Raw genomic sequence first — 25512 nt, 5'->3', positions numbered from 1 at the left:
TAGTTTATAAGTAGAAGGATTTTAGGTGATTTTCACTATCATCTGAATACTTCTGTATTATTTTAAGTTTTTATAATTATGATTTTATAATCAGAAAAACCAATAAAGCTATTTTCCACTTGGGAAAAAATGTATACTACCATAGATATTGTTATGATGCATGACAACTAATAGATTCAACACGTTCTCTTTCAGATTCAACATCCCACTGCCCTAGGACTAGAAGTTGGCCAAACAATTCAGGTACCTGTATTCAACCTTTTAGTCTTAGCGTTGTAAATTATACTTGAATTTTTAATTATTTCAAAAAGCTGAATCAATCCAATCAACATTTGTGATTTCTGTTATTTTTATGCTGTGCTGCTTCTTTAGAGTTGCTTAAACATTAAGGATTTAAGACAATTCTTCCTCTCAAGGACTTTCCAGTTTAGTTAGAATAATAGTCCCCCTTAGAGCTTTTAAAAATTCATGAGCCAGGTCAGTGATGGCTATGCAGAATCAGTGATTTGGGGACAGAACATGAGAACCTGATAAATGTAACTTTGTTGAAGGTCTTAAATGTCATATTTAAGGAGCTGAGACTCTAATTGCTTTTACTCTGCTTGGGGCTAAAAGTTTTTGAGTTTGATAAAAGCCACGTTGTTCAGTTCTAGAACTGATAACAAAATTGACCTTTTGTAGTTACTACGAGTAGGTGAAAGAACTTATGTTGGCATGGGTGTTTTTTGGCCATACTACATTCTGTTGCAGTTATGCCTAATACCTATGATCTGAGTAAACTATGACTACTGATTTATTCCCAGTCTATAATCTCATTGTTCAAGTAGCCTATAGGGAAAGATGAGAACTAAAACATTATATCTCTGTATAAGAGTGGTTTGTTTTTGTTTTGTTTTTTTTAACATCATAAGGGATTTAAAAACTGCCACATTTCTCCCTTCCACTGTCTAAGGTCAAGCCAAATAACCTCCAGTGTGATAGTCCTTTAAGCAGTAGTCTGAGTGACCTAAGTATAATCCTATATAGTTTATAGTACAATTAGGCTCAGAGAGCCCTGTTCTAGAATTATTCACTGGCTTTCACTATTGTTCTGGTATAGGGACCAGCCCTGGAGAGAGTAAGTAGGCACACATAAGTCTAACAGACTGTTATAATTAGGCAAATAATGCCCATATCTCTTTTCCTTTTTTATAATCATTACTTAAGCAAATTATATACAGGGTTCAGCACAAATAATGCCCGTTTTATGAGCTGGCAATCTATACCAAACCTTGTATTACAAAATCATAAGCGTGTAATTCTATAATATAACAGCATGTAAATGTTATGTTACATTGTAACATGTAACACTCATGCACACCATATGTGCTTTCTGTCTCATGCAAGACATTCACATACCCTACCAACTACACTAAACAAGTCTTACAACATAATTCGACAGTAATGTCAGCAAATTTGTCCCAAATTCTGTCTTTCAGTTCATCAGTGTTCAGTCTTGTACACAAGATCTTTAAGGACATTCCACAAAAAGAACTCAGGCAGAGTTAGGTCTTGAGATTGAGCTGGCTACTCCAATGACTCTCGTGGCCCTATGCATCTCCCTTCAAAATGCATGCCTAGCCACTCTGACACTCAACACATGTGGTGTGCTGCTGGAAGTCATGTTCAACTCTAGGCCACAATTCTGTTTTTAGGACATGTAGGTAATTATTCTGATTAACAGTACCATCAAAGAACACTGGCCCAATTATACCTGTTACTGATACTGCCACCCACACTGTTACCCCTGGTAAGTTTATGTTTCTCTAAAATAATGTGTGGATTCACATTGTTCCAATGCACATAATTATGGCTAAAGATATGACTGTTCAATTTGAATGTAGTCTCATCCAACCACCATACCTTGGCAAGTTCTCATCCTTACATAATTTGACCAAAAATCTTTCACAAAATTCTACCAAATCTCCATCATGTAAGGAGTGTAGCAAGTGCAGTATGCATGGCTTCATTTTGTCCAGCAACCTTCAAACATGTCTGTCACTAATACTGAGTTCCCCTGACAGATGCTTACTGGATTTTTGAGGTCTTGTAACAGTGATGCCTGTAATTTGGTAGCCTTTTCTTCTGTCTTCACTGAAACTTGTCTTCCTGATCTTTTGGCACTATGCACAAAAATGTTTGACTCAAACTTTCTGATCAGACTTGTGATGTTACAACTCTGTACAAGTCATATGCCAAATTCTTCACATAACAAACAAGTGGTTGCTGCTCCATTGAACTGGTTTTGATAGTATAGCTTCACTGTTTTTACTCGATTTTCCCTTGTCAGTCAGTGGGCGATTGTACTTTGGGGAACCTGGAACACAAAGATTACAACACGTCTGTTTATACTATGCTATACTACTTTTAAAAAGGTGTTATTTCTGGCAGACCCTATATATAGATAGGGTCTGTATACAACCTCACTTAGCACTGAGCTATGCTTTCAATGAACAAGTAAAAACATTAATCACTGCTTTATTTGTACCACATAAATTTAAATATCTTTTAATTTGGATGTCAATCAATGTGCAATAACTTTAAATTTGTTTCTTTACCACAGGTGAAATACTTTGGACGTGATCCAGCTGATGGAAGAATGAGGCTTTCTCGCAAAGTGCTACAGTCTCCAGCTACAAATGTTGTCAAAACTCTAAGTGACAGAAGCAGTATTGTAATGGGAGAATCTGTTTCACAGTCATCATCTAATTCTTCCCCGTGATATATTTTTAAGGAGAATTAAATCTAGAGTGATAATCTGTAGAACAAAATTTCAGTAGTATCTCCTAATGTATAGATTTATATGTAACTATAAATACATTATAATGATTTATATTAAAATACTCATTGTACGTGTGCCATTTTTTATTTCAAGAGTTACCTATATTTCCTTCTTTACATTACAAATCAAATATTAAAAGTAAACCACTTATACATCTTAGAAAATGTTACTGCCTTTTATTTCCTATAATTCTGAAATTTCTGAAAGCTTAAAAATAATAGATCACATGTATTACTATAAGATATCTCTTCCCACATATTTACTCTTAGTCATCTTATGGCTCACATCTTTGCCCAATTTTACTTGCCTACAAATATTTCAAACTGGAACTTGTCATATTCAAAGCCTATTGAATATGTCCAGAAATATGCCTGTTTCTTTAGTCGAGTTACCAGATATAGCAAGAAGCTGAGGGAGCTTGTTTGATGTTTTTAATGATGTTCTGCCTTTTAAATTGGTCACAAAACCATAAACATAGTAGAGTTAATACTATAAATTGGATCCTAACTAGAATGAGGTAGTAGTTTTTCAAATTTAGAAAATATTTAGGAAATATATAAAAAGCACTGACTCATCAAATAGACTAGAGTCATATTTTGATTTTATAAGAGGTGGAGGAATCATGATTTCAGTTAATGCCTGAAAGTCATATATGTAGAGGCTGTCGATATAATTATTAGTTAACTGTTCACTCCCATCATTTAATATATCACATTATAATTCTAACAAAGTAAATGGCTCATAGAAGTCATAGTGTGAATACTTTTATAAATCTGGTATACTATTTGCAAATTCAGGACTCAGGGCTAACTAGTTTGTAAAATACAAAAAATGCAACAACAAAAGGTTTTTTAAATGTATTTAAGTCAGTAAACATTGACTATACATTTATAGTGTGTAAAATAGCATGTTGGCAGTATTGATATACTTCCTGAAATATTGAAGACTAACTGAAAAATGAAAGATTGAACTATGGTGTACATTTGATCTTTTTTATAATTTTTATTCTCTGCCTTTTAAGACATCATCCTTAATGATAGAATTTCAAAATTTTATGTAATTTTTTTTTTTCAGAGCAACTCCCAACTGCTAATATGGGAAAATGTAGCTAGTTTTTTTTTTCATCTCATTGATTATGCTATTACATTTGTTGCAATTGTTCCCTTTTTGCCCCCCCCCCACAATACTCCCATTCCCTCCAGCATTCCCCCCCACTTAGTTCATATCCATGGGCCATGTATATAAGTTCTTTGGCTATGCCATTTCCTATACTGTTTTTAACATCCCCATCTTTTTTGTACGTACCAATTTGTGCTTCATAATCCCTGTACCTTTCCCCCCACTCTCCCTTCCCCCACTATACTCCTCCCTCCCAACTGATAACCCTACAAATGATCTCTGTATCTATGATTCTGTTCCTGTCCTGTTTGCTTGCTTAGTTTGCTTTTATAGATTCAGTTGCTAGTAGTTGTGAATCTGTTGCCATTTTAATGTTCATAGTTTCAATTGTTTCCTTAAGTCCCTTTAACATTTCATGTAAAAATGGCTTGGTGATGATGAACTACTCTAGCTTTACCTTGTCTGGGAAGCACTTTGTCTACCCTTCTATTCTAAATGATACCTCTGCTGGATAGAGTAATCTAAGTTCTAGGTCCTTGCTTTTTTATCACCTTGAATACTTCTTACGAGTCCCTTCTAGCCTGCAAAGTTTTTTCTGAGGAATCAGCTGACAGTCTTATGCCAACTCCTTTGTAGGTAACTCTTTTTTCTTGCTGCTTTTAAGATTTCTTAAAAATATATTTTATTGATTATGCTATTAGTTATCCCATCTTCCCCCCTTTATTCGCCTCCACCCTGCACACCCCCACCCACCCACATTCCCCCCCCTTTAGTTCATGTCCATGTGTCATACATATACATTCTTTGGCTTCTACATTTCCTATGCTATTCTGAACCTCCCCCTATTTTCTACCTACCATTTATGCTACTTATTCTCTGTAACTTCCCCACTCTTTCCCCCTCCCACTCCCCTGTTGATAACCCTCCATATGATCTCTATTTCTATGGTTCTGTCCTGTTCCAGTTGTTTGCTTAGTTTGCTTTTGTTTTTCTTTTAGGTGTGGTGGTTAATAACTGAGTTTGCTGTCATTTTACCGTACATGTTTTTATCTTCTTTTTCTTAGATAAATCCTTTTAACATTTCATATAATAAGGGCTTGGTGATGATGAACTCCTTTAACTTGACCTTACCTGGGAAGCACTTTATCTGCCCTTCCATTCTAAATGATCCAGCTTTGCTGGCCATTAATCTTGGGTATATGTCCTTGCCTTTCATGACTTGGAATACTTCTTTCCACCCCCTTCTTCCCTGTAAGGTCCCTTTTGAGGAATCAGCTGATGGTCTTAGGGGAACTTCTTTGTAAGTAACTGTCTTCTTTTCTCTTGCTGTTTCTAAGATTCTCTCCTTATCTTTAATCTTGGGTAATGTAATTATGATGTACCTTGGTGTGTTCTTCCTTGGGTCCAACTTCTCTGGGACTCTGAGCTGCTTGGACTTCCTGGAAGTCTATTTCCTTTGCCAGATTGGGGAAGTTCTCCTTCATTATTTGTTCAAATAAGTTTTCAATCTTCCTCTTCCTCTTCTCCTTCTGGCACCCCTATGATTCGGACGTTGGAACGTTTAAAGATGTCCTGGAGGTTCCTAAGCCTCTCCTCATTTTTTAAAATTCTTGTTTCTTCATTCTTTTCTGATTGGATGTTTCTTTCTTCCGTCTGGTCCACACTGTTGATTAGAGTCCGTTTCCTTCCCATCACTACTGGTTCCCTGTACATTTTCCTTTATTTCACTTAGCATTGCCTTTACTTTTTCATCTAATTTGTGACCAAATTCAACATCTCTGTGAATATCCTGATGAGTGAACTGTGCATCTGATAGGTTGGCTATCTCTTCACCACTTAGTTGTATTTTTTCTGGAGCTTTGATCTATTCTTTCATTTGGGCTTTTTTTGGAGGGGCTCGGCACACCTGTTACGTAGTAAGGGGCAGAGCCTTAGGTGTTCACCAGGGTAGGACAACCCACATTGCTGCTTTGTGACGCTGGATGTGGGGAAGGGGTCAGAGAGGGAACAGGGGTGCTTGCTCCGCTCTCTGCTGGATTTTAGTCATTCACGCCTCTACCCACAAGCAAAGTAGGCCCTTCTGGTGCTGATTCCCATGCGGGTTGCCTTGTGTACATTCTAGGACCCCATGGGTTTCTCCAATGAACTCTCTTGTGAATCTAGGGATTTCTCCCACTGCCTCAACCCCCCACCGGTGTTTTCAATCAGGGGTTTGAGGCTTTATTTCCCAGCGGTGGGACCCCAGGTTGCAAGGTCGGTCTCGCTCCCCAGGTGTTCCTCCTAGTTTATCCACAAGTGAATGTAGGACTGCCCGCTCCACCAGCCGCCGCCTTGCCTGCTCCAGTCCTCCACCACTGCTTTGCTGCAAGTCCTCTTCCCCCGGCTGCCCATCTCCACCCCTCCTACTGGTCTGGATGGATGTTTCTTCTTTACCTCCTTGGTTGTCAGACTTCCATACAGTTCAATTTTGTCAGTTCTGGTTGTTTTTTTTCTTTTTAAATTATTGTTGTCCTTATTTTGGTTGTGCGAGGAGACACCGTGTTTCTACCTAAACCTCCATCTTGGCTGGAAGTCCTTAAGATTCTTTATCTTTAACCTTTGACATTTTAATTATGATGCTTTGGTGTGGTCTTCTTTGGGTCTATCTTGTGCTACCTGGTCTCATGTCAATTTCCTTCACCAAATTAGGCTAAGTGTTCTTTCACTATTTTTTTCAAAGAAGTTTTCAATCTCTTGCTCTTCCTCTTCTCCTTCTGCCATCCCTGTGACTCGGGTATTCGTAAATTTAAAGATGTTCCAGAGGCTCCTTAGCCTATCCCTTTTTTTCCCCGATTAAATGCTTTCTTCTTCCTTGTATTCCAAATCATTGATTTGACTCTCAGCTTTATACCCTCCACTCTTGGTTCCCTGGAGATTTTTCTTTATTTCACTTACTGTAACCTTCATTCCTGCCTGGGTCTTTTTTATGCTGTTGGGAGTACCTACCCTAGGAGTTCCTGGAGCATCCTGATAACCAGTGTTTTGAACTCTGCATTTGATAGTTTGCTTATCTCCGTTTTGTTTAGTTCTTTCTCTAGAATTCTGTTCTGTTCTCTCATTTGGGCCATGTTTGTCTCCTCATTTTGGGAGCCTCCCTGTGTTTGTTTCTGAGTATTAGATAGAGCTGCTTTGACTTCCCATCTTACTAGCATAGCCTATTGTAGAAAAGCACACCTGTTAAGCTGTATGGGGCAGAGTCTTAGGTGATACCAGAATGGGGCAACCTGTGTCACCACTCTCTGGCTCTGTGTGGGGAAGGGCTCAGAGAGGGGGCAATGCCGCTGCCTAGCCTCTGGAGTTCTGCTAGGAGGAAAGCTATCTCCCAGTGCTTACCCTGTTATTGCCCTGGTGCTGAATCCAGGGGGATGGGGGGGAGGGGGGGTCTGCATGAGTTTTAAGTCCGTTACAGGCCCTTTAAGAGAATCCTGCAGTTTCTTGGGCTTCCCCAACCCCCACTGGTTTTTACAACTAGAATTTATGTGGACTTATCTTCCTGGTACTGGAACGCTGGGCTGCGTGGTCTGGTCTGGGGCTGGGAATCCCTCACTCCTGAGGTATCCCCAATTTTTATCCACCACATGTAAATGTGGGACTGCCTGTTCCATGTCTCCAGTCCTTTCCACCTCTCCACGCATCTCTGGGTCTTTGTCCCTCCTACCCATCTAGAATAACTTAGCTTCTTTAAATCCTTTGTTGTCAAACTTCCATAGAGCTCATTGGGTAATTCTGGGTAATATTTGTTTTGTAGTCTACTTATAATTTTTGTTAGAGTTGTGCATAGAGGCATGATGTATTTACCTGTGCCTCCATCTTGACCTCAAGTCTGAAGCTAGTTCTTAAACTCTAGGGACCGGCAGCATCACAAAGTGACAATACTGTTTAGTTCATTAATCACAGACCACTAAAAGTATCCTATTTCCACTTAAACCAAGAGCCTACACTAATGGCTGAAGTTTTCTTTTTGTCTTCATTCAAATCTTGGTAGTTTTCCCTATTTTCTAATAAAGTTTTTCTATGAGGGCTATTACATTCTAAAAACCAATTCATAATGACTCAAATCAAATGCAATGTCCATCTTTGGTAGTTAGTGCAATATTGGTACTTACAAGATGTTTTTCTTTATATGCTTTATTGACAGCACCCTGTCCATAAATTACAGTTTTTATACAATCATTTTTCCTTCTCTCATAGATTTTCTTGAATTTTGGGATCTAAAATTGTAGGATGAAGATCATTATCTTTCTTAGTTGAGTCAATTGCAGCATTCATTTACTGAACATTTACATGTGCCAGGCACTATGTGTGCAGGAGATGCATCAGTAAACAAAACCTAAGTTCCAATGCTCACATTACTAGTGAGTGGAAACTGACAGTAAGTATATATTGTAAAATGTCAGGTAGTTAAAGGAGCTTCACAGAGAGGCCCATATTTTCTGCAGTGTAAAAACAGAAATGGGATTTGACAGTTACAGAGCTCTGAAGATACATCAATGCTCAACCAAAGGGAGTCTGCTATGCAGTTAAGGGCTTGGTTTGGTAAGCCTGAAGCTTCGAAATGTGGGATGGGTTTGGGCTCTGTAGACTCCCTGGGCCCTCAGGGCTTGCATATGTGGCTCATACCTCCTAGTAAGTGATAACATTCCCCATGTTGTGCCCCTTCTATGTCCCACCCCCTTGCAGAAGGACTTTTTCCATAGTTGCTCCCATTTCTGATAGGTTTATTTTTTAAGAAAAAACTGGGCTCTAGCTGGTGCGGCTCAATGGATTGACCACCAGCCTGCAAACCAAAAGGGTCACCAGTTCGATTCCCAGGGCACATGCCTGGGTTGCAGGCCAGGTTCCCAACGGGGAGCACATGAAAAGCAACCACACATTGCTGTTTCTCTCTCTTTCTCCTTCCCCTCTCCTATCTAAAAATTAAAAAAAAAAAAAAAAACCTTTTTAAAAAACTGGATAAGGGGATAGAGTGATAAATAAGAGATACAATTTTAGATAAAATAATCCAGAATGGCCTGAGTACGTAACATGTGAGCTGAGACCAGAAGGAAGTAGAGGAAGATGTGCAGCTATCTGGGGAAGAGAATTCCAGATACAGGGACTAACAACTTAATTTGTACTTGTTATTTTAAGCTTGGAATATAGAGCAACCTTTCATTTCACATACCTATTTCACATAGTCTTTTACTCCTTAATCTTGTGCCTGTTCTTCACCAGAAGTAGAAAGTAAATTTTATTAAAAAATATAAAAAGAGATGAACAGTATACAGTGTTATTTTTAAAGCATTTAATCAGACAGGAATGTTTGGTTACTTGCCAGAAGGTAGACACCGAGATCACGTGAACATTAAACAGGCTTACACAAAATTCCAGACTCAAAAGTTGAGACTAAGGTGGTAGGCAGTGAAAATGGAAGAGAATATGTCTTGGTATCAAGAGACAGAAACCAACCTAAGTTCAGCTAAAACGAAGGAGAATTTTTTTAACAGGATTAAATCTTAGCATAATCTGCCTGGGATTTAATTGGCCTACTAAGGAAGGAAATAAATTACACACTGAAGGAATTCAAATAATAAACTAGCATGTAGTAACAGCCAGAGGATTACATTTGGGATTAGATTTTTGGGGTGCTTGATCAAGAGGACTGGAGAACATGACTGGATAATCAAGATTTCACTATTTGAGACCTTTGGGACAGACAGTTATCACTTTGTTTACCCTGTCCCCTCAGCCTTGAACACTTTTGCAAGCCACTGCTACTCAGGGATGCTCTAATATCAGGCTCAAAATTGTGTGAAGCTTTCTCTGACTCAAGACAGAAATGTCATTTTCTCTAGACCCAAAATGCATTTTTTCCACATCAATCATAGCAATTAATAGGCTCTACTGATAAGCATAACTTCTTAATTCAAGTACAATTTCTGAGGTCCTCTTTAAATTAAAAAAAATCCTTAATTTCTAGATTTGAAATTAGAATTGTTTTTTTTTTAATCAGGTGCCTGCTCTGTGTAAAATGTTTCTCGTTTTAGTGAACCGCTAAAGGGTTTCCAAACGTAAGAGCTGGTAAAAACAAAAGCAAGTTTTGACAGGACCATTAAACAATGACTACAATTCCCAGGATGCCCTGCCGGTCAACACATGTATTTCGCCTGTTTTCACCTTTCAAGCTAATGGGTTGTAAAGAATTGTTGGATGAACAAGCTAGGACCCTCTGAAAGAATGAATAGAAGAATTTTACCAAGAACGAACGGGGATTAAAATAAACGACTGTCCAGTGCATCACTTGTATCCACCACGGCAATGTCTGACAACAAACATCAATGCCGAAAGAATTCCTCCTTCGCTTATTCAGTGCAAAAGGCCTCCCGATAGATTACGCAAGAAATTTCCATAAGAGAAACTCAAAAATATCAAAAACATTGCTCTTGGATGTGTTAGAAAGGCAGTTCCCCGCGAGTTCCCTAAACTTACCTGAAGACTTATTTTCCGAGGTAACAACCACAATAAGGTCGCCGTATTTTCGTGAAGCAGAAAGTATGCCTTTCAATGGCCAAACTACCATGAACATAAGGGTGAACTGCTTTGGCGGGAAATAGGAAATTGTCAACACGCTTAACTGTAACAGACTCCCAAACAAGTTTTAGTGGTTTTGGGGTAGCCTTAAAATACTACTCCAAGTTCCCACGTCTTCACAAAAAGAGGCTTAAACTATTTTTCTCCTTATAGGCTGACAGAGTGAGCTTCCACTCTGGAATGTGACCACATCTTCCATTTTGCTCAAGGTTAACTCAGTTCAAGGATGCGTACCTCCCAACTCTACTTTTCCTCAGAGATTGGCCCCAAGACTCTTCACAGACGCGCACACCCAGCAACCAGATGAAACGAGACTCAGGACTCGATTCTCGTCGCTACTCAGAAAAGTCTCGCGTTCCCAGCAAGCATGGGAGATCGCGATAACCAAACACTCGGGCGAGATCCCGCGCTAGCAGGCGTGGCCGAGAGAGGAAGAACTTGCACTTAGACCCTCCCACCTTGGTTCAGCATCTTGCGTCACGAGAACGCTAAGTTCTGCTGGCCCGGAAAGCACCAGCAGAAGCTGCGGTACTGTGGGTTGGCCTCGTCGGTTGCCGTAGCCCCTGCTAGGACAGCCCGTGCAAACCTGCCGGAGGAGGAAGAGAAAGGCAGAGAGAATCGGGTTACAAGATGGCGGACGTGTAGTAGTTACGGCGGCTGGGGTGGCGGGAGAGCAAGCAAGCTCTGGGGGGGAGCAAAGGAAGGGTGGGTGGGTGTGTGGAGGGGTGAAGTGAGAGGTAAGCGGAACTCTGGTCATAGAGGTCTCGGTGGCTCCTGTTGCCCCTTCTTGTGGCTGAACCGTGGGAGCCATGGTGAACTTGGGCCGAGCTGGAGCTGTCGCCGCTGCCACTACGGTCTCTCAAGAGTGAGAGGCGGGGACGAGGTGAACGTAGAGGCGGTGGTCGGAGCTGCAGGGACAGCAGCCACAATGTCGGATACACGGAGGCGAGTGAAGGTCTATACTCTGAATGAAGACAGGCAATGGGACGACCGAGGCACCGGGCACGTCTCTTCCACTTACGTGGAGGAGCTCAAGGGGATGTCGCTGCTGGTTCGGGCAGAGTCCGACGGTAAGGTTATCGAAACGGTAGGATAGGGTACAGTACTTCCCGGTTGGGCACAGCCCTGGGGTTTAGGCCGCAGGCGGGGTACGGTTACTACCACCTCTTGGTAGAATGCGTTGGTTTTGTTCCTGCACTTTTCTGTACGGCAAAAAACAAACTATGCTTTGTCCGCATTTACCCTCAGTCAGACACCGACTCTCTGTTCCCCCGCCTCCTATTTCTGTTTCGGATTTGACCCCTTCCTCTCCAGTCTCTTTTCTTTTGAAGAGGAGAGAGTGTGAAAAAAGAAGGGAGGAAGCTCATGAGACCAGGTAGGGAGCCGACCCTCCCTCCTCTTTCTATTTTATCAATTATGTGTCTGGTATGAAAGGTTTAGTGAAACTTCTCTTTGAGTCTTTTGGGGGTTTTTAACCGATTTTACCAGCGAGCCCCAGTTGCCACAGTCGACAGGTGCTGGGGAAAACCAAAAAGCACCTTTTAAAGCCTGGGGTTATTACAGACGGTTGCCATAATACATGCACGCACATGCACAAGCACATACATCTTTCGTCTGGCGTACCTCCAGCCTGCCTTTGTGGGGGTGCTGTGGATTCTTTACAACCTAAACAAGTTAGAACACCGAAGCAGATAGTTAACTTGTACTCATTGTTTTATTGTACCAGTCGAATGTGAAGTATTTTTAAATTTTGAAATGTAGAGCCGTAACTAAAATTCCGTTCTCATTGTAATCTGAAACTATGTACAGATAATGGAAAAATAACTGTCTTAGATTTATTCTTGATGTATTTTGTACTCTTGTACTTTCTCTTTTATTTTAAGTAGTCTTGGACGTTTATTTTTATGTGCAGTGTCCTTCCTTTTGTTCTTAAGGAGAAAAGGATAAATGCAATACTGTAATTTGTGTGCTTAGATTCCTATTGTGGTCCTTTGTAATATGTTTTATTTGTTAAACTGGAAATGCAATAAAATAACTGTTAAAAAGAGTTTGGCTTCAAGTGGTCATTTAGACCTTAAAATTTCATTTCAATAAAACTTTAATAGTCACCAAGCCTCTTTATATTCTTGGTCTGAATGTTTGTCTTAGATGGATTTTTTTTTTCTTTAAGGGTTTCTGGGGGTAGGTGATGTGTTCTAAATTACATGTGAATTAGAGTACATTTGATTAGTTCAGGTGTCTAGCTGAGTAAAGAGAACATGAAATACTTTTCTATTATTTTTTATGTGAACTGTGATTTTTTTATTCAGGGCTTTATATATTGAAACTCACTTATAAATACTGTTTTTTATCTTTCAGGATCACTACTCTTGGAATCAAAGATAAATCCAAACACTGCATATCAGAAACAACAGGCAAGTAGTTGTTTATCTTTAATTTGAAAGACTTCATCTGTGATCAAGGAAGTATTAATCTGACAAAGATGGGAAAGCTTTCCTGACAAGAAAAACATGTTTGGTAAACAAAGTTACAGAGCATATATAACCCTTGCAGATTAAAAGTTTCAAACTGAAAAGTGAATGTTTATGTACTGCCAATAATTATCTTTGAATTAGGCCACAGTTAGTTTATATTAGAATACAATGTATTCATTAGTCTTATTTAACCTGTAGTTGGCTGGGTCTCTGCTATACCCTGTACACTAAAGGCCTTTTATTCTCAACCACATTTAAAGGAAATGGCATACAAGAAAATTCAAAGGAGTCCTCTTTAAAGCAAGGAAAGCCTGTTTGTGATGTGAAATTAGATCTTTTGACTGAAGCAAAGGTAGTTTTAAAGTACAAACATTTAAAATGATCATCTTTAATTGTATATTTTTAATATAATAATCAGTGATACTTTACAAAAGTGTACATTGTCAAGTATGTATTGTTCTCTGTTAATATTTGTTGTCTTATTTACGAAAAGAAAACTTGTGTTTTAGCATACAGAATGATTTAATTTGGGAATGGCAGCAGTGAATCATCCTATTCTTCTGTGAATGTTTTCGTTTTTATTATGAAAGATATCAAAATTGAAAGGTACAGAGAATAATATAATGAGTATCTGTGTAACACCACCAGACTGAACAATGTTAACATACCATACTTGTTTCAAATCTTTTTGTAATTTTGAACATTGTGGGTAGAGTTAAAGCCCCCTTTGTACCCATCTCATTCTATTCATTCTCTATCTTCCTTATAGGTAACCACTATTCTGAAGTTGATGTGTATTATTTCTGTACATGCTTTTAAACTTTTTCTGCATATGTATGTATCCATAAATAATATGTAGTCTTTTGTGTGTTTTTAAACTTTATACTATTGACCTCGTAGTCTTACATGTATTCTGCAACTTTTATTTTTCACTCGACATTATTTTGGAGATTTGTTCATGTTAACGATGTAGATCTAGTTTTAAAAAAAACCACTGTACAGTATTCTAATGTATGATATACTCCTGTTAGATGTTTGGATTATTTCCAGATTTGTGTGTGTGTGTGCAGTGTATAACGTGAATATGGCAGAGATTTTTGAAGGAAAAGATAAATTATGTTAAGATTATGTTTACATTATTGATGACTACTTTCTTCAAGGCCAGTGAAATTTTGAATACCCAGAATCAAATACTTCCTGTTGGAGGGATGAAACTATGTCTGTTGCACAATTATTAGTAAAAGTCTTACTGTTAAACAATTGTTTTGTGTATGCAATATATTCTTAATTGATTCTTTGAAATATTTTAATTTTCAATATTCAGTTAATAGATTTTTTCCTCTTCTTAGAAAATACTGTGTGTCCTTTCTGATGGAGAATCAAATTAAACATTTGTCCTGCTTTGAACACCTGAAGATGTTTCCTACACCATAGACATTTATATAAACTTAATTTCTAAGTTAGCCAGACTCTCTTTGCACTGAATTTTGCCAGATAGTCACTTTACTATTTTTGTTGTTGTTGTTGTTGCTTGTTTGTGGGGAAGAAATACTAATATTTTATGATTCTTTTTTTCCTATCTGCATGAACATACAGTTCTCAGGAACTGTGATCTTAAATGTGATTCCCTACAAATTAGTAATATGAATTCTTCTCAAATTGTGTATAAGATCCTTTTGCTATTGTTACTATTGGAAAGATCACATTATGGCAGAGTTTTGTGTATAAAATAGTCTCCCAACATTAGTCTAAAAATACAGTGTTTTAAATACTTTGGTACATAGTTTTGTGTGTAATGTTACTCTGCTAGAACATTAAAGTAATTGAAGGGGGAAAAAATTCCCCCCAAAATTTGTTCTGTTAGGAAAATGTTTTCTATAACTAATCACATTCAAATAATATACTGTTGGGTTCTTTTTCAATGTTTTTTCCTAATTGAAGTACTTTTACTAAATAGCATTAAAGTTTAAGAAAACTTTGGCAATAAGAATAATATGGAAAAACTTGTACCTAAGAGTGATAAACCTGTGTAAATGGGGTCACTTGTTTTACTTTATTTTTGTTTAAATTGAGTGCACTCTTCTAACAAATTGGAGAGCCATTTAGGGGTTATGTTAAACAGTTTCTTTGTGATAGATACGATTTTTTATATTTTCACCAAAATCTTATCCAGTTTCACTTTTTACTAAGTTACACAAATTCAGATTTCCAAACACTTCGCTGTTTTTCTGTTTATCAGAGTTACCTTTTTTAGAATGTCATTTAAGTTATTCAATAAATTAGTGTATAAAATTTTTGTTTCCAAAATTGATATGAAGTATATTGTTCATTAGTGCATTTTTAATAAGTGAATGGATGAGACATTCATAGGCTATTTTACTATATTAAAATATATTAAGTTCAGAGAGTAGTGTTTAGCATTCTTTTTTTAACATTATAGTTCTACAATAAGCTAAGGAGTGAATTGTATGTTCAAAATAGTTAGAAATAGTTAGGTTGAAAGATACTTGGTATCAGTAGATTATTATGATTTACACCACTTTCTTGCATACTGTGGGCAATACTGTAGTAGTTAATGGGAAGGAACCAGTATACACATGGGAAAGGGAAGAGAATGACTATATGGTAGAATATGAAAAAGTTCCTGATATGTTTGCCAAAACTTTAAGTCATTTAGACAGCCCCACTAATCTTGAGTCACTTGGATGTGTATTTTTTATATGTAACAATTTGTGTTACTGGGTTTAGGAAGTACAATAAAGTTCTCATCCTTGATTTTATTGGTAAACAAGATATAACAGGTGAAACAGTTACAGAATGATAATAAAAGCTCATAATGAAATGTTTTAACTGAATCTTCATTAAAAGGCCATGAACGAATTTCACAGATAAGGCAACTAAGACGCAGGTTACATTTCTTGACCAAGACTACAGCAGGTATGTGCTGTATGACAAAATACTATAAATACAACACAAAATACTGTAAAAACCAACTTGTATTCCACAGACTAGAGCAGTAGAAAATTAGAGAAGGAAGAGATTGGTATCAGCCAGAATCATTAAGGAAAATTTCACTCTCCTTGGTGGTATGTGCTGTGATAGGGAAGGAAATAGTATACCTGGTATAAATAGTATGAAGCCTATTCGCAGCCTAGGTTTCCTAGTTGAGAGCTTGGTCTACTAAACAAAAGGGAACCATTGTAAGTTCTTGGGTAGGAACCTAATGTGATGAAAGCGATACTCTGTTTAGGAAGCAAGTATGGCAAAGTCATGAATAATGAATTGGTTCAGAAGGAGACAAGAGCTTTAGGTAGCAATTTCTTTTGCAATAATTCAGATACAGGAAAATGAAAGTCTGTTTCAGTGTAGTATTGGAAAGAGGGAACAGAGCTCTAGTGTGTTTTCAAGAAAGTACTGGAAGATTTGGTGAATGAAAAAGAAGGAATGAAAGGTCACTGGTAGTGTTTTTGAATCTTGGGGCCAGAAAAATGATGGTTCTCTCCAGAAACTAGGAAGTTGAGAAGAAAGCGGGTTTACATTAATTATTTGGTTGGAGATTTACGTTAAACGGGTAATACATTCACATTGTTAAAAATTCAGACAATATTTGGTGAAGTATCTCTCTGACCATGGACTCCATCCATACAGTTTTCCTTGTGAGAAGCTACCAGTGTTACTAGTTTCTTGTATATCTTCCTGGAGGTTTTATGCATATGTAAACAAATATATACTCAGTCACAGATATTTCTTTTATTGGCATAAAGGGTAGCACACTACATAGAATTGCACACTATTCTATGTCTTGTTTTTGTTCTTGTTTTTTTTTCCCCCATTTAGGCTTTGAAGTGATTTTGTGACAATGGAAAGGTCTTACTATGAACATCTGAGACTAAAAATACAGTAAGAGTTTGTTGTAGAAGAGTCTAATTTGAGAATCATTAAATAATACAGCTGCAAGAGGAGACCTCCTTTGAGAGAGTAGATATAAATTGAGACAAAAACAGCTTAAGATTGAGCCTTGTTGAATTGTCCACATTGATTCACTCATCAGATGATAACTGGTTGAGTGATTCAGCTCATGGGTTGGTCACTATGTTTGTATTTTTTTTAAGTGCATTTGAAAGTTTCTGAAATCTTTTTAGTAGAGGGATGACATGATCCAAAATAGTAACATCAATCTGTAGGATTGAAGAGCACCAATAACTGGGATGGGATACTAATTGAGAGATCACAGCATGGTCCAAGCAAGAGATAATGTTGGATCGGGTTAGCAGTGATGGAAAGAGATGGATGGATTTGAAATATACATTGAAGATATAATTGACAGGACATTCAGTTAAGAGAAAGATTAAACAATTGGTTAAAACTACAGAAATGAAAATGTGTTGTCTCCAAGCCAAGGAAGATCAGAACCAGAATTTTGGTTAGAGAAGGACAGCTCATCAGTCAGCAAATGGCTATTTCATATCTTGCAAGAGAGATGGAGAATAGTCTAGGTTTTGGATAGAAGAATGTCCATTGAGATGAAGGTACAAATGAAAATAATCATATATTTATTGTATTTCTCTCTCTCAATTGGCAAAAAAAAATCCAATAAAATTGAGTGTTGGTGTTTGGCCTGAGAATCATTGTGGGGAGTGGACTAATAGGCATACATGGACGAATGAGATTTCTACAATTTTGAAAGCTGCATTAAAATAACATAAATCTGTAATGAGTAGAGTTCACTCTGGACTTTGAACTATAGATCAGGAGCATGGGTAGAGGGCAGGAATGGTTAGCTTCGAAAGATAGGTGAGGTGATGGATAGAGGTGTGTTCTGGGTGGTCGTTTGGAATGGGAACAAGGAGGAATCTTTGGGAATTAGATGGAAACAGGTCTGTCTGAGGGTTTTTAGGGAGATGCCTTGATAAATAAAATGCCATAGGGGAGAAGCTTAGGAAGAAAAGTTAAGAATTTTGTGGGTTTTTTAAAGAATTTATTCAGATTTATAATGTGGCAATTAGTAGGAACATGGGTTGCATTTCATTATTTCTAGCTACATAAGTGATTTTGAGCAGATTTTCTCTGAATCTTATCTTTTAAATCAAGATCCTGCTTTGTGGAATAGTTGTGAATTAATGTATGAAAAATAGTTTAGCACAGTACTGGACACACAAGCTCAGTAAGAGAACTATACTCATAATTTTATAACAATCCTGGTATAGGCAGCATTTTCCTCTCTTCCAATGAGAAAAAGATCAAAGAGGCGAAATACTTTGATGAAAGTCACAGAAATACTGGACAGTGAAACTCTGAGTTGTACTCAGGTCCTAATTCTAGTTGAGGATTTTCCACTTGTATGTAAATATGTCACAGGTTTGGGGAAGCTGTTACTACTGTTTATAAGGACTCATCATGCCTATCTTGGACTATGTGTGTTTTACCATAATATAAATTAAAAGTCATCTCAGAAGGACTAGGTTAACTATTAGGAACTACTAGAGAGTAGTATCCTGCATTATTTATTTGGTTAAACTCTCATTTTCAGACTTTTAAGTTGATTTTGCATCTGCAAATTCAGTAAACCTGCTGGTATTTCTATTTTCCTTTCTTAAACAGTCTTTTTGGAGAACTTCAGCTTCGTCTTTATAGAATTTTGTCGGTCAATAAGGGGCAGAGCTAAGGTTGGTCTGGCAAACCAGTGTCTCGGATATTTCCATGTGACTCTGGATTTATCCATGTTAAGGAAGTGGATCAGTACTGGAGAAGTAAACTGAAACTGACAATCCATTGGTTTGTTAGATCCTGTTGAAAGTGCCAGAGATGCCTTTGTGAGTATGACATTAAAAACTAGAGACCCTTTACCCAAAAAAGATGACATAATTTTAAGACATCTTTTAGACTCTGGATTAAGAACCTCTGATTTAAACAGTATAGGCTCAATAATGTATATTTAATACATAAGATTGAAAATAACAATTTCTTAAAATAATACTATAATACATTGTGGAAACCTGACTTGGTAAAGATTAAATTGTCAAGCTTCTCTAGCTCATACATTACTCCCATCCTGAGTTTGGACATAATAACCTTTCTTATTTCTTTAAAGGGCCAGACCAAATATAACTATTTTTCTGCTCTCCCTGCAAGCTCATTTTAAATCTGATTTCCATGGGGACTTAGTGGTAATTAAATGTTTTAGTTAGTAAAGAAGAGGAAAAAACCTCACAGCTTCTCTTGGTTTAAACAATGGCATTAATAATGTCCCAAAGATATATGTACCACACAAATGAGCAAAAAAATATATCACAAAGCACAGTGGTGGAAAAGAGACCTTACTATGAAAAATTGAGCTGGACTGTGTAGACTTTTTGGATATATAGGAAATGCTGCCCTTTGACAGTTTTCATTCTGTTATACATATTCTCGTGCCAACTCTGTGCTTATATAGGAGCTTTTACGCTAACCCTTGGATTGAGCAATTCTAAGCAGTGCTTCTTCCCAGTATATTTTTCAACTGAGACAATAGGGTGTGGAGAAAGGGGAGAAAGAAGAATGGGATTTGTTACCCATTTGGAGTAGATACATAGAGCTCGAAGGTGTCTACTCTAATACCACTTCCCTGTCCTCTGTTAATCAACTAGAGATAATACTTAGGGCAGTTCTCAAATTTGACTTAGCTGAGACCTTTATTAAAAATAGCAATTCTTGCCCTGACCAGGTGGCTCAATTGGTTGGAGCATCACCCCATGCACCAAAAGACTGGGTTCAATCCCAGGTCAGGGCATCTATAGGAGGCGACCAGTTGATGCTTCTCTCTCTCTTTCTCCCTCTCTCTCTGAAATCAGTAAACATATCCTTGGGTAAGGATTTTAAGAAGTTAAAATAAGAGTTCTTATTTTTATAAGAGTAAGCATAAGAATGTAGTAAGCATAAGAATCCATGTTTTAGCCATCTCCCAGAATCAGTCCTCTCCGAATTGAAAAATGAGTGACTGTAAATCCCATTTAGTTTCTGGGATTTTGACTGGCTTAGGGAAAAGAGTTTCCATTAGGAATAGGAATGAAAGAACAAAAGAAATAATGAAGAGGACTCAGTTACCTTAATTCAAGACTGCTGCTTGCCTGGACTTTCTCTTAGAAGATAGATTGGAACCAAAACTGAAAAGGCCTTGGATGCCCAGATTAAGGGTTTTGAATTTCATTCTCTTGTACTAGTGACCTCCAAAATGGAAAATACAATATGAAGCATTGGGATTTGAGAAGAAACCTGTTTTCAGAAGAAACCTGTTTTCAGAACTTGAGTTTTGCTAATATTTAATAAAGTCAGGTGGTCAAGAGTCAAAAACAGGTATGGTATTCTGAGAAAAGAGTAACATTTCCATGAAAGAGTTCCCCACCTATTGTGAATTATTGTAGCCTATCTGTACAGATAAGAGTTTACAGATATTGTTCAATTTAAACTAACCTGTAACCTTAACAAAATAAACAAGTGACTTAAAAAAGGTTGATAACAATAATGTAAGTGCAAATGAACAAGGTAGCAGTTAAACCGACAGGTACACTTCTAGTGTAATTGGTCTGTCAGCCAAGTGACAAAGCAGAAACAATGATAACAGAAATCTTAGAAGTCGGCCAAGTGACAAAACAGAAACAATGATAACAGAAATGTTAGAAGAAGTTGCCCCTCCCAAGAACCTCAGAATTATTGAAACAATGTTAAATATGGATTTGTGTCTACTGCCTTTGTGAGTATACTGTGCCATAAGTGTATGCTGTGTCTTAAAATGCTAATAATGGTATGGAGACATAATTCAAGTATTTTAAAATATTATTTATTTTATCTTTATGTAAACCTTTTTATTTGTATTTTAAGTATGTTTTCAAATGTATGGCTATAGTAATGTTACATTCCTGTATATAATATGTAAGTAATTTGAGGCACAGCTAAAAATGTTTTGGAGATCACTGTTCATGAAGCAGTTTTGAGGAGGGATCTTATACAACTCAGGGACTGAGGAAAGAACAATCTGAGTGGGTGGATATGTTAGTGCTTTAACCTATTAAATACCGCTTGTTTTGCTTTTTTTTAACATGGAGATTTTTAGTAAATTCTGTTTGTAAAAAGCTTTACTGGGTTTTAAAAAAATATATTTCAAAATCTCTTCTGTAGATGGTGGGAGCCACTGAAAGTTTTTTAATAAAAGAGTGACATGATAACATTTCAGAATACCTGGCAGTAAACTTCCCTTTTAAGAAGAATGGCTAGGCAGGAGCTAGAAAACTGATTTCCAGCTATTCTTTTTACCTGATTACACAGCAAAAAAGTATTAATCTCAGGCCTAAATTAATAAAAGGATATTTTTCATTTACTGTTTAGAATTACCAAAATAATGACATGTTTTTATTTTGAAGACTTTGTCTTTATTAATCTAGGGCTTACTTTCAATTTTATATTTTTTAATAGCTCAGATAAACAATTGCTAAAGAAGGTGTTTTGTAGATTTTTAAAAAAATTCATTTCATTTATTTCATTGATATTAGTGTTTAAAAGTATGCGGGTGTTTCTGTTTAAACCCAAACGTTAGTTTTTAATAAAAGGGGTTGACAACTTTTTTCTATAAGACTGGGGTTATAATTAAGGACAATCTGGGAAAGTACTTACCTAAACCTAGGGTTCTTAATTTTTCTACAACCTAAGCTGCTGAACTAGGTGCTATTGGTAACAGAGATAAAGGGAATATCTCCATCATTGTTTCACATTTCTTAGTATTTTTAAGGCTTTTCCTGGTTTTAAAAAAAGGCAAAAATAAAGTTAAACTGTAAGATATTTTCCATTGTTAGCCTCTTTGCAAGCAGTTGACAACTGGCTTACAGGGAAAAATAAACTTGTAGTTGGTTAGTGAGTAGAACAGCTGACTTTCTGGAAACGATAGGAAATAGATGACTAGAATGTCTACTTACAGTTTGGCCAAGAATGACTAGACTTTCAATTAAACCTTATCTTGGTAACATGAGCCAGAGACTGTTAACCTGTTTTAGTCTTTTTTGTTTTAGAAAATTGCTCAGTGTCATTTTTAGTGCCAAAACTACTATTTCTTTCTCTTCAGTATATTACTATATACTGAATAAGTTTCAGAGGATAACAAAATAGAGTAATATGTCAATTGAGTGTATATTAATTGCACTTATGAAAGGGCATTTGTCATTGCTATGTGGTTTTCTCTCCTTTTGATTTTTATTTATACTTTGTAATTACTTCTTTTCAAGTATGATGATCTAGAAATCTTTGTTTTTAAACAGGATACATTAATTGTTTGGTCAGAAGCTGAAAACTATGATCTGGCTCTAAGTTTTCAGGAAAAAGCTGGCTGTGATGAGATCTGGGAAAAAATTTGTCAGGTAAGTGTCTTTGAAGAATATCTAACTTATACTTCTATGTATTCTACTTACATTTGTATGCATTCTTGTTTTGTGTTTTTTTTTTACCTAAAAGATACGTATTATAATTTGGAGAGATAATGTCTTTGTGTGACATTGTGGTAACCTAATCTGGAAATTCCTTTTATATTTTATAGCAAGTTATCTTACTTAAAAATTTTTTTGAATTATCATAATTATGTTTATCACTTGGGATTTTAATACCCTGTAAAATGTCAAGATCTTTCAAAAAAAAAAACAAACAAACTAGGTTCTAAAGCTTTTAGATTTCTTTTGCATTTGGTCACCTATTTGCCTAATGTTCATGAATACTGTGTGCCAGACACTAATGATCAAAAGTGCCCATGATTTCAACTTGTGAAAAACTTACAGGATATAGGATAAGTGGAAACTCTCGGGTAACTGGAATTTTTTTTTAAAAATAGTTTTTATTTTAAGAGTTTCAGATTTATGGAAAATATGAGCAAAAAAGTTTTTATATGCTTTCCTTCCTGACACCACCCCCCCATTTTTCCTATTATTAGCACCTTACATTAGTATAATATACTTGTCACAATTAATTAAATAAACATTTATTATTCATTGTTTATTCATACATTATTAGTAGCTACAGCCCATTCTTTATTCAGATCTCCTTAGTTGAAAAACCCAGTGCTTTTTTTCTGTTCCAGGATCCCATTCAGAATTTTGTATTAAATTTAGTAGTTATGTCTCATTAGGTAAGTGTTTGCTATGACAGTAATAACTGGAATTATAAATTAATTATAACTGCCATTGACTACCATTTTCTATTAATGGAGATCACTGTTTCAGTGGTTGCCTACTCTTTTTTAAAATTTTTTTATTGCTGTTCAATTATAGTTGTCCCCATTTTCCCCCCATTGCTCTCCCCTGTGCTGCCCACCAGCCCTCTAGCCCCTCAGCCCCCCACTCAATCTTCCCCTATGATATTCTATTATAGTGTTTTTTGATTACTGTCATTTTCATTTACATCAGCTTTCCCCTCTAGTGATTGTTTTTTATTGATTGATTTTAGAGAGAAAAAGAGAAGGGGGAGACATCAATTTGTTCTTCCACTTGTTTATGCATTCACTGGTGTCTTCTTGTATGTCCCCTGACCAGGAATTGAACCTGCAACCTTGGCATATCTGGACAGCACTCTAGGCAGCTGAGCAATATGGCCAGGGCCTTCTGTTGCAGGGATGTCCAACCTTTTGGCGTCTCTGGGCCACACTGGAAGAAGAGTTGTCTTAGGCCACGCATTAAATACACAAACTCTGATTAAACCTGATGAGCAAAAAAAGTTTTAAAGTAATTTACAATTTTGTGTTAGGCCACATTCATAGCCATCCTGGGCCACATGCAGCCCGTGGGCCGTGGGTTGGACACCCCTGCATCTAATGATTCTTATCACTGGAGATTCTTGAGTAGTTTCATGCATCAGACTGCAGTCATTTTTTTCCCCTTGGTCTTCCCAGTAATAGTGCCACACAGTGTAATAAAATGGCCTAAGACACACAGCGTAATAAAGTGGCCTAAGAAAGTGTAGTATGAACTTTCAGGTTCCATATAAAGCTTATTTGACATATGGCTCTAAATGACTAAACTTTTCTTAATTGGGAGTAGATGGTTTCTTTTCTTACCTCAAAGCATATATGCATTATGTATTCCTGGAGCAATATTAGTATATATTATTAAATAGAAGAATTCCAGTTTATGAACAGTTGAAAACAGTAATAAATATAATTTTGCCTTAATTGTACAATACATGTAGAATATAATACAAATTGTTTTACTATTTCACCTTTGGTTTTGCCTATTTTTAACCAGGTAATTTGGTGGTAATAGCAGGAAGGTCCTAATTTTTATCCTGTTTTTTCCTCACATGCTCTCTAAGGACTGATATTGAATTTTATGCTTGCAAAGTTTTCTGTAGAGTGAGATGTAATTTAGAGGTGAAATGATCTGTAGTTAGTAACTTAGACTCAAATAATTGACTCTAAACAGGGTGTATTTTCCCCCTCTAGGCTTCACTTCTAATTAAGTCTAAGTGACTAGTAATACAGTGACTGTATTACTAGTACTGATTTTTTGCAAGTTATTTTTACTTAAACTCAGTGGTCAGTAATTTGATTTCCAAAATCTTGAATTCTTTTATATTTTAAGGTAACCAGCTGTACTTGGATATTTTTAGGTTCAAGGTAAGGATCCATCAGTGGAAGTCACACAAGACCTCATTGATGAATCAGAAGAAGAACGATTTGAAGAAATGCCTGAAACCAGTCATCTGATTGATCTGCCCACATGTGAACTCAATAAACTTGAAGAGATTGCTGACTTAGTTACCTCAGTGCTCTCCTCACCTATTCGTAGGGAAAAGCTGGCTCTGGCCTTGGAAAATGAAGGCTATATTAAAAAACTACTGCAGCTGTTCCAAGCTTGTGAGAACCTAGAAAACACTGAAGGCTTACACCATTTGTATGAAATTATTAGAGGAATCCTATTCCTAAATAAGGCAACTCTGTTTGAAGTAATGTTTTCTGATGAGTGTATCATGGATGTCGTGGGATGCCTTGAATATGACCCTGCTTTGGCTCAGCCAAAAAGGCATAGAGAATTCCTGACCAAAACTGCAAAGTTTAAGGAAGTTATACCAATAACAGACTCTGAACTAAGGCAAAAAATACACCAGACTTACAGGGTACAGTACATTCAGGACATCATTTTGCCTACGCCATCTGTTTTTGAAGAGAATTTTCTTTCTACTCTGACATCTTTTATTTTCTTCAACAAAGTTGAGATAGTCAGCATGCTGCAGGTAAGTAAACTAAGGTGTTCTTCACAATTCTGTTTTCAGATGTTTAGTTTCCTTAATAGTTCAACTTGGTCCTTCCTTCTTTTTGAAAGATTTCTTTTGTTTACTTTTGCTCATGGCTTTCTGAGGGAGAAGCATTTCTGAATGTGACCTTTTATATTTCTAAGTGTCCTGTGATGTAGCTAGGGTTTTTTTTTTTTTAACTTTTTTCTTTTTAAAAATTGTAGTAGAATATACATGACATAAAACTTA

At 36.7% G+C, this 25512-nt stretch overlaps 2 protein-coding genes and 1 long non-coding RNA gene across 8 annotated transcripts in view; 2 read left to right on the top strand and 1 right to left on the bottom strand.

The window, feature by feature from the left end:
- Positions 1-2902, top strand: part of PNPT1 (polyribonucleotide nucleotidyltransferase 1) — a 50643-nt gene extending 47741 nt beyond the window's left edge. For both annotated transcript variants that reach the window (XM_036027984.1, XM_028515620.2), the window contains exons 27-28: positions 196-243; positions 2603-2902. In XM_036027984.1, coding sequence (XP_035883877.1) covers positions 196-243; positions 2603-2761 — 207 coding nt within the window. In that variant the 3' untranslated portion in view covers positions 2762-2902. The remainder of the gene's footprint in view (positions 1-195; positions 244-2602) is intronic.
- LOC118501094 lies at positions 603-10945 on the bottom strand. Of its 2 annotated transcripts, none has more exons than XR_004903673.1 (2): positions 8086-10945; positions 603-2356 (listed from the first exon to the last, which is right to left on the bottom strand). It is a non-coding gene; the product is annotated as an uncharacterized LOC118501094 (long non-coding RNA). The 2 variants fall into 2 exon arrangements; XR_004903674.1 differs by having other exon boundaries at positions 10448-10945.
- Positions 10946-11151: 206 nt separating this feature from the next.
- Positions 11152-25512, top strand: part of PPP4R3B (protein phosphatase 4 regulatory subunit 3B) — a 49195-nt gene continuing 34834 nt past the window's right edge. The window contains exons 1-4 of one of the 4 annotated variants that reach the window (XM_028516978.2): positions 11152-11619; positions 12908-12963; positions 22308-22406; positions 24640-25263. In XM_028516978.2, the coding sequence (XP_028372779.1) occupies positions 11478-11619; positions 12908-12963; positions 22308-22406; positions 24640-25263 (921 nt within the window). In that variant the 5' untranslated portion in view covers positions 11152-11477. Of the gene's footprint in view, positions 11620-12907; positions 12964-20015; positions 20356-22307; positions 22407-24611; positions 25264-25512 lie in introns of those variants that run through there. The other 3 variants (XM_036027980.1, XM_036027983.1, XM_036027982.1) reach the window with 3 other exon arrangements.

The sequence above is a fragment of the Phyllostomus discolor genome, chromosome 6 (genome assembly GCF_004126475.2).
Source record: "Phyllostomus discolor isolate MPI-MPIP mPhyDis1 chromosome 6, mPhyDis1.pri.v3, whole genome shotgun sequence".
NCBI classification, from domain to species: Eukaryota; Metazoa; Chordata; class Mammalia; order Chiroptera; family Phyllostomidae; genus Phyllostomus; species Phyllostomus discolor.
Note: the sequence above shows the minus strand (reverse complement) of the source record. Positions and strands in the feature narration are given on the sequence as shown.